Genomic DNA, 12,574 nt, shown 5'->3' on the forward strand with positions numbered 1-12,574 from the left:
ACCACCCAGTACTTATCTACTCCCCTAGTCTCCCATATATCCTCATTTCACGGTTCATAATCAACCTTCGAATTGCTTCCGAATCTACACGCCCATTGTCTCAGCTCAACTCTGAAGGATTGAATGCACAGACAGACAACCTCACGACCATTCTTTTTAGAGGCTTGGGTGGACCTCTTGATCATGGCCTAACTTTTGCCGTGGAGGACGAGCTATTGAGTGACTAAGATGGCTCGGACGAGCCAACTTGTGACATCCCAGCGATTGGCGAGGAACTCGAGCTAGCAGATCTTAGCGAAGGAAGATGGACAGACGAAAGAGTAAGTAGCAAGCGCACTCAATTTCTATCGTTAGCTGTACTGCTTTACTGACTGCTCTTACATAAGGTTGCACGAGGGCGTCAACGCCGACAATGTGACAACTTCAGAAACCCAAGAATGTAGGCGTTCAGGTTGAGGGACAGTTCGCTTCAAGTAAGCTAAACAGCACATCACTAAGACTGTTCTCCAATGTAGCCAGATACTGATGCTTGTTCATTCTAAATTTACAGCACATCATAACAGGTTTTTTTTGTATCCATTTATTGTCCGCGAGGGCCGAGCCCTAATCAGAACAGGTAATCAGACGAATGGATTATTTATTCAAGGCTTGTAGCTCGTTGCGATGCTCGATATTATCATGTTCAGCACTAAACAATGGAACCCCATAAGCCCGCAAACATCTCTATTCTCACTCAGCATCCGCCCTGCCCTTTGCCGCGTCATGATCACGATGCTTCAGCTCTTCCTTCGCGGCTTCCATTTCTTCCTCTGTGGGGAAACTAGCGAACCAGTCCTTGAGTTTGTCGACCGGGGCTGCAAGCAGCCCCACGACGGTCTCGAACGGAGGCTTATTCGGCGCGGACGGATGTGCCCTGGTGAATGGGAGATGAGAGATTAAGGACAGCGTGGGATGAGGGGCCGGCCGACATAAATGTAAGACAGGTAGCGTCGACCATGCGAGCACCCGCGGCAACAGATAGAGCACACAAATAACGAAAAATCATGACGGGTAGAAACGTACCTCGTCGGCACGAGCTTTTTTGTCTTCTTGAAGCTCACAGCGGCCTGTCTGCTTGAATCAGCACCAATCGCCGCCTCAAGAAGAGGCAGATCTTTGATTTCCTCATCATCATTGTGCGGATGGAGCGAGGCCATGACAAGCTCGACTGTTTGGCCGTATTCAGCACTCGCGGGGCGAAGGGACTCGAGCTTATAAAGAAGCTCCTTGACATGCTAGTACAACAGCCGCAAACGAGAAGTCAACCACAGCTGAGAACACAAGGGAAATAAGCTGGAGAAATCACCTGGTGCTCGGCACGGTCATGGTCCGCGAGTTGACGCCCCTTTTCGCCGAGGTGTGCCTCCATGAGGGGATAGACAACGATCTCCTCCCCAACGGCATGTCGCGCGATTTCCCAGGTGAGCTGGTGCGCCCACCGCGCCTGGGCTTCGACGTCACTCGCAGTGCATGCGCGCTTATACTCGTCATGATAAAGATACATCTGATAGCACCAAGGTGAACAGTAAATCCAAGTGCGAAGTGCCAAAATAAGGAGATATACTTCTTCGTGGTCCTCTTTAATTGCTTGGAAGAGCGTCTTTTGCGACATGGCCCGGACGAATGCGGCTGCGAATGTGCGGGGTGGATATGTTGTGCGGGTACGAAGAGAAAGTAAAGTCTTTGTCTGGATGGTCGCCCGGTGGGAGACGATAGAGCGAGGAATCATGGACATCCACCACGCGGAGCAATATATATGTGTCTACAAGTCAGACAAGCAGACAAATGGAACGAATCCGTATGGTCTCTGTGATGTAGTCGTGAGCGCACACTTTGCCCCAAAGAAGGGTGGAGCCTGACGGTGACTTCATGAGTGTTGTCATCGTCCTCGGAACATTGTGCCCCCTCTCTATGAGTTGGATGAGGGGCTGCTTGCCGTAGATCGTGAGGCCTACTACTACGAGTTGAAGAGAGAACAATGAATCACTGACTTTGCAAAAATTCTTACAAAAACCTTACCGTCAGGCCTTCACTTGACTCGGAACTGGAACTCGGAGCTCTGACCTAGTTCGACGCAACGCCTGTCGCCCAGGCGGGATCTCGGCATCAGGGACGGTCACGTGGTTCAGGCTCGATCGCGTCGTGCGTGAAGAGTGGTGCGTCCCCCGCGTCACAAATCCGAGGCTCGAGCCAGCACCGGTACGCTTGTTCTATCGCTTCCAGTCAGCTACTTATGCTATACCACTCGCTGCAGAGTACGACAAATAAGTTGTCAAAATCTCACCATTCCATCTCTTTCTGGATGCGTCGCTACCGGTCATAGTCATTGGATTGGCATATTGTATGGGCTGTATAATTTATAAGGGACGATGCAAATGTTATCGCCACCGCATATGCATTATGGCTCACCATGCAGCACGATGTCGAGGGCATGGGGCACGAACGGTACAGTGAGGAAATACGAGTTGCTCATCGGCGATTCCCGACAACCCCTGCGACGACGCTCTAGCCTCAAGCAGTATCTCGATCTTCGGTTTTTCATTACCAGCACCCGGTGCTGGTTCGCTTACGCGGAACTGCTTTTCTCCCAGAACCATTCAGGTCAGCCAACATACAGTCTTCAATTCGTTACATCCACGTCGCGCTCATATGCACGAGGGACAATACAGAGCGATTGTTCAGGCACGACAGCAATGCGACATGACATGGGGCGGGGTAGTCGGAAACGTGGAGAGATAGACAAGTCAAATTCACTCAATGTGATGAGAAAGGCGATGGTGAGCACTAGTTACGATGAACTGATGGTAGTAGATCGATACATAGGTCATCAAGCTTGTCCATACTACCGTGCAATCGGTACATGTAGTAGCTTGGATCTACTACAAAACCATTATCCCGGATCGGCGCTCAGAGTTGCTATGCGTCAAAGTGAAGAAATACCGACAAGTTCATATGCATGACGCTAGCAGGCTGTAAAGATGAGCTGACCTGGTTCTGTTTCCAGGTTTGGCGAGATTTAGTTGGTGCTTACCGCTTATTCCATCAGTCAAAATGTATGAAAATTGACGTGCTCATTAGTTTGAGGCCCCCGAGTGGAAGCGACGTATCAGGAAATACACCTGGGGACAGTTTCACGCTGTCTTTCGAAAGTCTCTGGAAGGACGTACTAAATCGTAAAAGTTTTGTCGAAGTGAATCACACACGTACCAGCTCCGGGTCAGAGTTGCATCAGTTTGGGAAGTTCCTTCCACACTACGTTTCGCCGCCCCCTGTCCCTTTGTTCAAGCATTTCATGGCAGTGGATGCAAATCCTCCCGGGTGTGCCATTTACATGAATCATCAACGATATCAAGACGTCGGCTGCAGATAGTGTCATGATTGCGCCGTTGGATGCCGGTTCCAAGACAGCAGTGCCATTTATTGCGGCATATGCTTTGCGAGCTTTTGGTAGCAATGTTTCTAGTGTGGCTGAGCATGTCTGTTTGTTGAAGCAGTTCGAGCTAACGCTATTGCGAAAGACGCGGTAGATTGACAACCCTCGAAGGTACATGAGGTGGGACTTTCCGGCGACGCAACGTTTTAAATCCTCCGAGTCCAATTGGTCGAACGAGCCGTCCTCATAGTGACAGCCGTCCACGAGGTCATCCATGTCCAAAAGACAGCACAGATAGAGACCAATAGGCAAAAGGGATGGCGTGTCGGTGAGACGTGCCAAATTCACCACGACAATTCCGTAAGTAGGATCTGCGTCGAACTCCATCTCATTACTGCCCGAGTTCTCGATGATTGCTTCCCACTGTAAAAGTTGCGCTGGAAAACATGTCTTCAGTCGGTCTAGAGCAGCATCGCGAATCCTCTCCATATGGTATTTGTGACCGAGACGAATCAAAGCTGCAGCCTTCAAGAAGGGAAGTCGGCCTGTGCCGAGATATCTGTTATACCACGCCGGTTCAGTAAAGGGGGCTGCTTAGTTGCGAATGCAGACACACGCACGTGTGACATTCGTATAGGGCTCGCAAAACCTCTCGCACATCATCTGCTCTGTCAGACAGATGGACAATTGGCACCCCCTCACACGTTTCTGCATCTTTGGGCTGTGGGACGGCAAGCATATCGCAAAATACGCCTGAGTTGCGCGAGAGTGTAGACTTGTGAACACGAAAGGCAATATCCTCCACTCCCAGTACAATATTTCCATCCTCGATCCAAAATTCGTCGTCGCGTGTCAGTGGTTGCTCAGCGGGTTCGGTATTGTCAGTATGGGGTTCAGGTTCGTCAGATAATTCCGAGCATGCATCGGTCGCAGAATCAGAACGGGGTCGTTTTCGGCCGGCTGATGTCATATAGAAAGAGAGGCTCAGTGAGATAGGCGTGTCGGAGGTGCTGCCCAGGTATCGCTATTGATATGGCAGAAAACAACTTTGGAGGCGGCGGCGCTACAGGCGTCTCCCTTAATTGGCAATTGCAACTCGATCGGAGGAGCTTGCAGTTAGTATACGTCGCGCGCACTCCATAGTTGCCAACAATCCGAGACCCACTGGCAGCGTAGAAAGCAGCTGTATTTATTGATTCCGCTCCACTACACTAATACTCGTATACATCCTCTCACATTGACTTTTGAATATAGAACCTGTGAGTGATCACTGTTGATCATCGTCAAGGGAAGGACTACAAAAAGTCCTCAAGCTGTCCTTGTACTTTTCCCATGCATCATCTGAAACAATTGGGGCTGAAATATACGGGTCCACGTCCATCAACGCTAAGAGCTCATGCAGGCGCGGAAACACCGCGTCAATCGCTCTTCCCTCCATCTCTTTCTGTTCACGCCTGGATAGTTTGGCATTCTCAACGTACCATGCCGGGTCTTCCTTCAGGCAGCTTGCGACGTAAAGTTCAACAAGATCCTGGTCTACACCTGCCTCGATCGCGGCATCATACGCCATACGGTGTCCGATTGCTCGCACGAGGTCCAAGCACTCGGGAAGCACGGTTCGATCATATTCATTAGTTCGATGGTGCTGCATAGCCTTCGTAAGTTCGCGTAGCTCGGAAAGCATTCCTGCTTCATGTCTTGCCAGTAAACCGTCCGGATGCGTGCTCGATGGAACAGTGTATCGCTGAAGAATCAGCTCGGTGGCGAGACCTATTATGACATCGGCTATAGTTGAGAGAGAGCACGCAGGACATAAGTTGGGAAAGTAACACACGGATTGATATTACTAAGTTGTCGCCTTCGGCGATCGAAGATCCACGGATGTCCCCCTATTAATCGTTAAACAAGAGATTGCAGTGTCTACACAACAGAAAGAGTACTCACATGCATACTGGAAAGTTGGTTGACTTCAAAAAGTCCCTGAGCACCACAGCGGTCGCTCAGTGCCAAAAGAGATGTTTGAGCATGCTGAACAAAGACGATTTTCAGGATGGACGCAACGGCGTGGCGAATGCGAAAGTCTGTGCTTTGGTTGCTGAATATTTTCACGGCCCATTTCTGGAACGCTTGCATGACCACCGTTTGTGCAAATGCAGTCAAGACAGGGATTTGCTGAGTACGGAACGAAATGATGGGTTTACGCTTGCCCTCATTATCGACAATGGTCCTACGCAGACTGTATCGGATCCCAATCCGTGACGCCAGCTGCATTACAGGTATGTTGAGTGAGGCGAGTCCAATGGTACCAACTGCAACGCGAGAGATGTTGTAAAAGAATGCCAGACGCGCGTCAACAGGTTTTTCTCGACTCCCAAGTAGTGCTGAAGGCGGAAGGCGGACATGATTAAAGTACGTCAAAGAATGGTTCAATGGACGGGAACCACCCCTTGGGGGTAACAGCCTGATCGCTATCAGATGCAAAAAAACTAAACGAAGTACTGGAACGTACTTGCATACGATACCCTTTGCCATGTCTTTACCATCGTGCAATTGTACGACGAACGGTTTGACCCCATGATCGTCGCCCCCAACCATCATACGAGCGAAAACAACTGCGACGCATGGTATTCCTAAGGGCGACGTAGGTGGCATATATCTAGGATCGCAATCGCCATTAATACAAGATATATCTAAAACACAGGACATACTTGGCAGCTCGTTCATGTGGCGTATGTAATTCGAACTCTCCATTTGGAAGCAGAGTTGCAGTAGTCTCGAGGTGAATGACGTCAAGACCATGACCAACCTCAGTGAGGCAAAATTGGCCGCTGCAAAAGTTGTGAGAATTAGAAAGTGGTGTCATGAGAAATAATCAGCTACATACGAAACCTTGAAACTCAAAACGTCATGCAAAACGTTTCCCAGGTCTGTTCGTTTAGAGGAGAACATCGCCAGAGTCCCCCCGCACAGATTGTATTGCAATGTTACAAGGGTGCCTGCAGCGCCATCCATCGCCATAATTGGATCTGTGTGCAGTTTCCAAAATTTAGGTGTAAGCTCGATCAAATCGGTGACTGTCAGCGCTAAGTGAATCACATTGCTGGTTAGCGACTGAGGGCCGCGGTGAGTAGACCAATGCGACCCACCATATGCCTTTCCAATACACTTCGCCCGCTCATAACTGATACGGATACGGTCCTCGATAGGTAAGTCCTCTGTATGCTGCTGGAACAGGTGATTCTGTGCCAGTTCACAAGAAGAATATTGACCATCAATGACCATCTTCGTATGTTGCCTCAGGCTTGGGGGGATTGTCGCTTGCTCCCTGTACTTATAGCATGCGTAAATGCAATCTCAACCCTGTTCGTCGACAAGCGAATTCTGACCTAGATACTGCGAAAATGGACAAGCATGTTCCGAAGTTGACACATGGCATGACATTAGAGAGGCATATGGTATGCAGTCCAGGTCACAGTCTCCATCTTACCAATCATCTCGTGAGCTTCCATTCTCTGAGATGGAACTCTACCAAGAGGACGGGAGCTTTCCAAACAGGATGCGAGAAGCTTCCCTAACAGCGGAAGGCATTATCGACATGGGCGCAAAGGCTTATCCTATTAGGTCACATCTTTCCGATGCTTTCGGCATCGCAAGAAAACGATGATGCGTCTTTGTCGCGAGAGCAGTCCTCAAGGGTGCCTGAGTACGGATCTACGCGCCCTATAGCATATCATTTCACATCGACGGTTATATCAGTGTGATGCGTATGCCCGCCAATGAGAAAGCAGGCTATATGTTTGGGCCGTGATTGTCACTGTGTGTAAAAGGAACACGCCCAAGTATTAGCATCGCGCTGTTTTAGGAAGTAGAACATGTCCGGCGCTATCAGCGCCACGACAGGGCTTGCACAGTAGCTGAAAACGTAACGAGGTACCGGCAGCGATGCACTCAGCTTCTGAGCAGGTCGCAAGAACACTTGATGGCGGTCGTAAGTAATCATTACAATCCCAGTCTTCCTGTGACAAGTCAGCCGTTGCCGAGAGTCTGTCAGGTTAATCGGCACCTGCGAAGGTCATTCTATCATGCGATATCGTCTACGATCAAACCGACGGCCAGCGACTTCTTCAATGAGTATCAAGTATTAGCGCTTCGACAAGCAGTTGGCGGCTGGTTGTTAGTAGAATTTATTGGGATCGAAATTAAGAGAAAACTTGAAGATCACCGTGTAGCAGTCGTTCATGGACCAGCACGTCTACGTAACATGCGCATGTTCTACGACAGCAGCTAGCATAAGGCCCGGAATTTTCTCACGCGCACGACAGGTGCTCCGCTTTATAGCCGATTGTCGTAACAAGTAAAAATCAAGGAACGAAGTGCATGTCGGTTTCTAACATGTGGTGTGCATGAGCATGATGAGCAGACACAAGATAAACTCCACGTACCGAATGGCTTTCCTTCTTTTAGACCTGGATGGTCCCTTCTGGAGTGTGAACCTCAACATCTCTCAGGACATGACAGAGTTACTCACAGTACTCCCGACGCGCGATCCAATAGCATTCCCTATTCAATAAATCGCGGCATAAACCGTGCCGCCTACGTTCCTATGCTCTCATTGCTCTGACTACAACCCCTCGCTCACCAGCAACAGCCTTACCCAAACCCGAAAGCACCACAGTACTATTATCAACGATGACCAAACGGCGCTGAACAGACCTAGAGGAGGCCGAACGTTCATTTTGTCCGTAGCACGGGCATTAGTTTCTGGGCTGGACGTTGAGCAAGTAGTAATAGATTCTCCAACTGACCGTGCGGAGGAATTGACCTGTTGATTGTTGGTGCTGTCGGCTGACATAAGGGACTGCCGCAGTCGTATCAGTATCGATGAGTCCGCTTTCTCCTTCCACCACATCTTCTCTCTCTTCCCTATTTCATGTGGGCACACACGGGTAGTATTCATGTAGGACTCGCGAAATACCTCGCATATCGTCTGCCATCTCAATTGTGTTCGTGGGACGGAAAGTATGTTGCAAAATACGTCCGAGTTATGCGCGAGTGTAGACCTGTAGATACAGACAGCAGTGATGAGTCTTCCACTCCTAGCACAATATTTTCGCCCTCGGCCCAGATCTCATCGTCGCGTGTCAGCTGCTCAGCAGGTTAGATGTTGACAGTATGGCTCGTCAGGTCAACTCAGCAGGCCGAAGAGTCAGAATCAAGTCGCTCGTGATGGACTGACAAACATCGTATGGAATGAAAAGAGAGGTAGGCGTCGCTAGGTAGTGAAAAACCCTGAGTCAACCGGTGTTAACTGGCGCTCAAATATTCAACCGGCGCCAGAGCAGGTGCGACCTATGGGCGTCTTCTTGGACTTGAATTCCGCACTAGTCAACGTTTGATTCATGTCTTCGGCACGGCCCCAACATACCGGCTGCATAAAATACGGCATTAGAGACCCCCGGCTGATCGTCTGGCGGAAGTGCCGCTCATTGTAGTCCTAAAGATTCAATTATTAGGTTTTTGAATTCATATATCTCGTCATCTGCTACGGAAACTATGTCAACAACTTTAATACGCAACTGTATCAATGTACTTAATCTCGCAGCATATTATTTGGTAGTCCAGGGGTTCACAAATGTCCTTACTCTCGTGCCATGTCGGTGTATGGGAGGAACCTATTACACCAAGTAGTTGTGCAACTCTCGGATGTGATTACATCCGTGTGAGTTAATCTTCGAACTAGGAACAAGTTGCAGCGAGATCGAAATTGTCCTCGCAGTGGCGCCATTATGCTCATTTTGATGACGAATAGGTATGAAATGGAATGGTGTCACTAGTCATATCACAAATTATACACGCGATCCTCGGTATTTACAGTCGCACAGTAACTTTAGAGCAACACGGTCGCTCTGCAGCTCTACGGGTTTCGGGAACAACAATTTGTCCTGATAGCCCCAGCGTGCGATACAGACTCATCTCATTGCTCTACATGCCCGACTGGACCTCGGATATCGATTGGGGTAGGGTAGCAGTCGCGGCCGTTGCTGTTTTCGTGATATCCAGGGTTGTCAAATACCTTCAAGGATTGCGGGTGAGTTGCCAGCATTCCTTTCATGCTTGGTCCAACGTCCCGTCAAGTGGAATGAGACGTGGCCAGTCCTAAATGGGACCGAGTAGTAGATCTCATTTAAATAATTTGCTTCCAGACCGTTAGCTACTTACCTGGCATGAGATGTGCATTCCCTCCGTTCTCCATTCCCGGATTGATCAACCCATTCAACCCGGGACTGAGATTCTATTGGAAGCGACGTTTTCATGACTGTGAGGCTCAATGTTTATTTAGCACTCTTCTTTTGGATGCTGATGAAAAGTTTTAGTTTATGAACAGTTTGGGTCCGATACCATTTCAGTTGTTCCATGGCTTATTGGACGGCCTCAAATTAATACAGTCGATCTCGACGTTGCACGGCAAGTAGTCGCAGGTGGCGCTAAAGCCCCATGGCACAAAGTGGATATCCCAATCCTCGAGTAAGAGAGCTGTCTCGTTTCCATCAGCTCTGCTGATAGCTTTGGTATAGTGAGTGGGGAAAGAACTTATTTACTACGGAGAATGAAGTGTGGCAGAGACATAGAAAAATTATTGGACCTGCTTTCAACAATGATATGTGGGTTAGCAGTTCCGTTTGATCATTAGCTTATTTTGATTGTTTATAGGTACTCTCTCGTATGGGAGCGTACGATACAGCTATATCATGATATGATGAAACATGAGGAGTGGTCTGATGCGGAGACCGTGCGTATACCTGTCGTGCAAACTATCACTTCCAAGGTATTTCGTTTGCGTTTTGAATTTCAAATTGGAATAACATGTATATCCCAGCTCGCATTTCTAGTTGTTTCTGTTTGCGGATTTGGAATTAAAACATCCTGGTCGGATTCAAGAAGGATAAGTAGTAGCGAGATGTCAATCTCAGAGGCGTTGCACGTTTTCACCTCGTTGTCGCCATTCAGGTTTACCCCGCATTGGATGAAACTACCCTTCAAGACGTAGGTTGTTTGTATAATTTCTCCAGGTTCTACTCCATAAATGAGATTGATCTCAAATCAGACTGCGTAACATGCAGACTGCGCGTCGGGTATTGGACGTATACACGAAAACGCAAGTGACTGAACGCAAGGCCTTGGTACGGGGACAGGTAGCAATGAAGGAAGAAGGTGATCGCGATGTCTTCACATTATTAGTCCGCGCGAACGAGATCAATGCGAACTCGATCCAGGATAAGAAACTTATGATGACAGATGACGAGTTGGTAAGCGAGATTCTAGAAAAGTTGCACCTAGCACTCAGTTAGTTCTAGATAGGAAATGTATTCCTTTTGTTGTTTGCAGGACACGAGGTACGCCCGAATTATGCGTATAGTGTACGTATGACGAAACTGCACTCCTTCAGACAACGGCCCATGCGTTAGCAGCAACTTTTGCTCTCCTGGCAATTCATCCGGAGGTACAGGAAGACATCTATCAACAGATCATCGAAGTAGTTGGGTCAGATAGGGATCCGGTAAGTTGTTTCCCAAGTGCACGCACTGTGTGTAGTATCCACCATAATTCGAGCCCTCTTATGCAGGGTTTTGATGAGTACCATAAGCTAAACAAAGTGCTGAACGCGTTCTATGAGGCAAGCCGCATGTTCCCGGCGTCCTACACACTTACCCGTATAGCTACGGAGGACACTGCGCTAGTTATTCCGAGTGTTGTTGAATTGAAAAAAGAGACATCGGTAGTGGTGCCGAAAGGGACGATGGTGAGTAGGCAACATTCCAGGTTGCTGCTCATGCATGAACTTATATCTGGATTGGCGTGCAGGTGATTGTCGATGTTATGGGATTAGGTAGGCGATACCACAGAACAAGCGGGTTATTCACGCCATTTTCTCAGAAAACAACCCACGATACTACACCAAGCCAGAGAGGTTCATGCCTTCACGTTGGGAGGATGTGAACCAGGCCGGTCAAGTGACGTCGTTTAGCTTTGGTAGGTTTTTCATACAAAGTCATCGGTCTGCAGGCTTCTGAGCTACTTCTGTTTCGCAGGTCCACGCAACTGTATTGGACGACGATTCGCCACAACGGAAGCCGTCGCATTTATTACTATGTGGTTACGCGACTGGAAAATTGAGCCCTTGCTCAATGGTAACGAGACGCAGGAGCAGTGGCGCAGAAGAGTTATCGACGCAAAAATCTCCTTTACTCTTGGGATTCAAGATGCACCGCTCCAGCTTAAGCGCAGAACTCATCTGTAGTCAAGCAGAACGATCCGTCAAACAGGAATATCGAGGCCTGCAAAGGCATATGTCAACGTGGACTTCTCTGCTCTCAGAGACTGGTTGATTATTGATTACTTCTCGTTACACATCTATCTGATATTTGAACAATAAATGTCTGCCAGGATAGTAGGTAGGACTTATCATCAGCCTTAAGAATGAAGCGAACAATGTGGTGGTGGTGCAAGACGGGGATAATGAGCATGGTTAAGAAGCGGCCATGGCAAAGCGATCTTGATGTTTTCAGGCTCCTTCGGCCCCAAAGCAACCACGCTTTGTTCAGCATGATGACGCGGACACTTTGTCACTCATCTCACTGTATAAATGCCTCGTTCAGAAAGGCAGTCGTAATAGTCTCTAACATAAACTGGTAGATACGTCAGGTAGACCCAGTATCGAAGTTGAAGGCAGGACGACAAACTTGAGCTGAAAGCACGGACGTCGGGTTACGAAGCGCCCAATAGAACTGTCAAGACTTGCGACTCATTCTTCCGCCGCCAGGTCCAAGTCTGCTTCGTCGTCTTATTTCGTGATGAATCCTGATCCTCCTGATGTTGGCACAAACACGGAATCCAAAAAATGGCCTCTCAACGAACCTCAACCTCAGTATTTGAGTATCTAGCTGCGCACTAATCACCGAGACAAAGCGCGATGACGACTTTTGAATGCTGGATGGGAATATGGTCTTGATTGTGGAGTCCCCTGCCCCACAAACCGATCCTTTTGCACACCTCTAATGTCTTCTGTGACATGCTCTCTGTTTCGCAGCTTGAAGAAGCCGAGTCATTTGGAGATTAGCTCCGTCTCCACGATCAGTATGAGGTATATCCATGTGCTGCTAC

At 48.6% G+C, this 12,574-nt stretch overlaps 4 protein-coding genes across 4 annotated transcripts; 1 reads left to right on the forward strand and 3 right to left on the reverse strand.

The window, feature by feature from the left end:
- Window positions 1-729: 729 nt before the first annotated feature.
- Window positions 730-1,651, reverse strand: FIBRA_08032 (uncharacterized protein; the record flags this gene model as incomplete). The annotated part of the gene is made up of 4 exons (XM_012329691.1): window positions 730-913; window positions 1,063-1,274; window positions 1,346-1,543; window positions 1,604-1,651. The coding sequence occupies 4 exons, from the start codon at window positions 1,649-1,651 to the stop codon at window positions 730-732; spliced, it is 642 nt and encodes a 213-aa protein (XP_012185081.1).
- Window positions 1,652-3,256: 1,605 nt separating this feature from the next.
- Window positions 3,257-4,382, reverse strand: FIBRA_08033 (uncharacterized protein; the record flags this gene model as incomplete). The annotated part of the gene is made up of 2 exons (XM_012329692.1): window positions 3,257-3,971; window positions 4,033-4,382. 2 exons carry the CDS (start codon window positions 4,380-4,382, stop codon window positions 3,257-3,259), a joined length of 1,065 nt encoding a protein of 354 aa, XP_012185082.1.
- Window positions 4,383-4,679: 297 nt separating this feature from the next.
- Window positions 4,680-6,694, reverse strand: FIBRA_08034 (uncharacterized protein; the record flags this gene model as incomplete). The annotated part of the gene is made up of 7 exons (XM_012329693.1): window positions 4,680-5,182; window positions 5,247-5,301; window positions 5,357-5,873; window positions 5,922-6,068; window positions 6,121-6,240; window positions 6,297-6,495; window positions 6,559-6,694. The coding sequence occupies 7 exons, from the start codon at window positions 6,692-6,694 to the stop codon at window positions 4,680-4,682; spliced, it is 1,677 nt and encodes a 558-aa protein (XP_012185083.1).
- Window positions 6,695-9,636: 2,942 nt separating this feature from the next.
- On the forward strand, window positions 9,637-11,711 carry FIBRA_08035 (uncharacterized protein; the record flags this gene model as incomplete). Its single annotated transcript, XM_012329694.1, has 12 exons — window positions 9,637-9,730; window positions 9,787-9,937; window positions 9,988-10,074; window positions 10,124-10,238; window positions 10,290-10,456; window positions 10,518-10,719; window positions 10,768-10,806; window positions 10,860-10,970; window positions 11,037-11,213; window positions 11,276-11,300; window positions 11,348-11,443; window positions 11,503-11,711. 12 exons carry the CDS (start codon window positions 9,637-9,639, stop codon window positions 11,709-11,711), a joined length of 1,473 nt encoding a protein of 490 aa, XP_012185084.1.
- Between the last annotated feature and the right edge of the window lie 863 nt (window positions 11,712-12,574).

Source organism: Fibroporia radiculosa, assembly GCF_000313525.1.
Source record: "Fibroporia radiculosa TFFH 294 genomic supercontigs, scaffold22600, whole genome shotgun sequence".
Taxonomy (NCBI): Eukaryota; Fungi; Basidiomycota; class Agaricomycetes; order Polyporales; family Fibroporiaceae; genus Fibroporia; species Fibroporia radiculosa.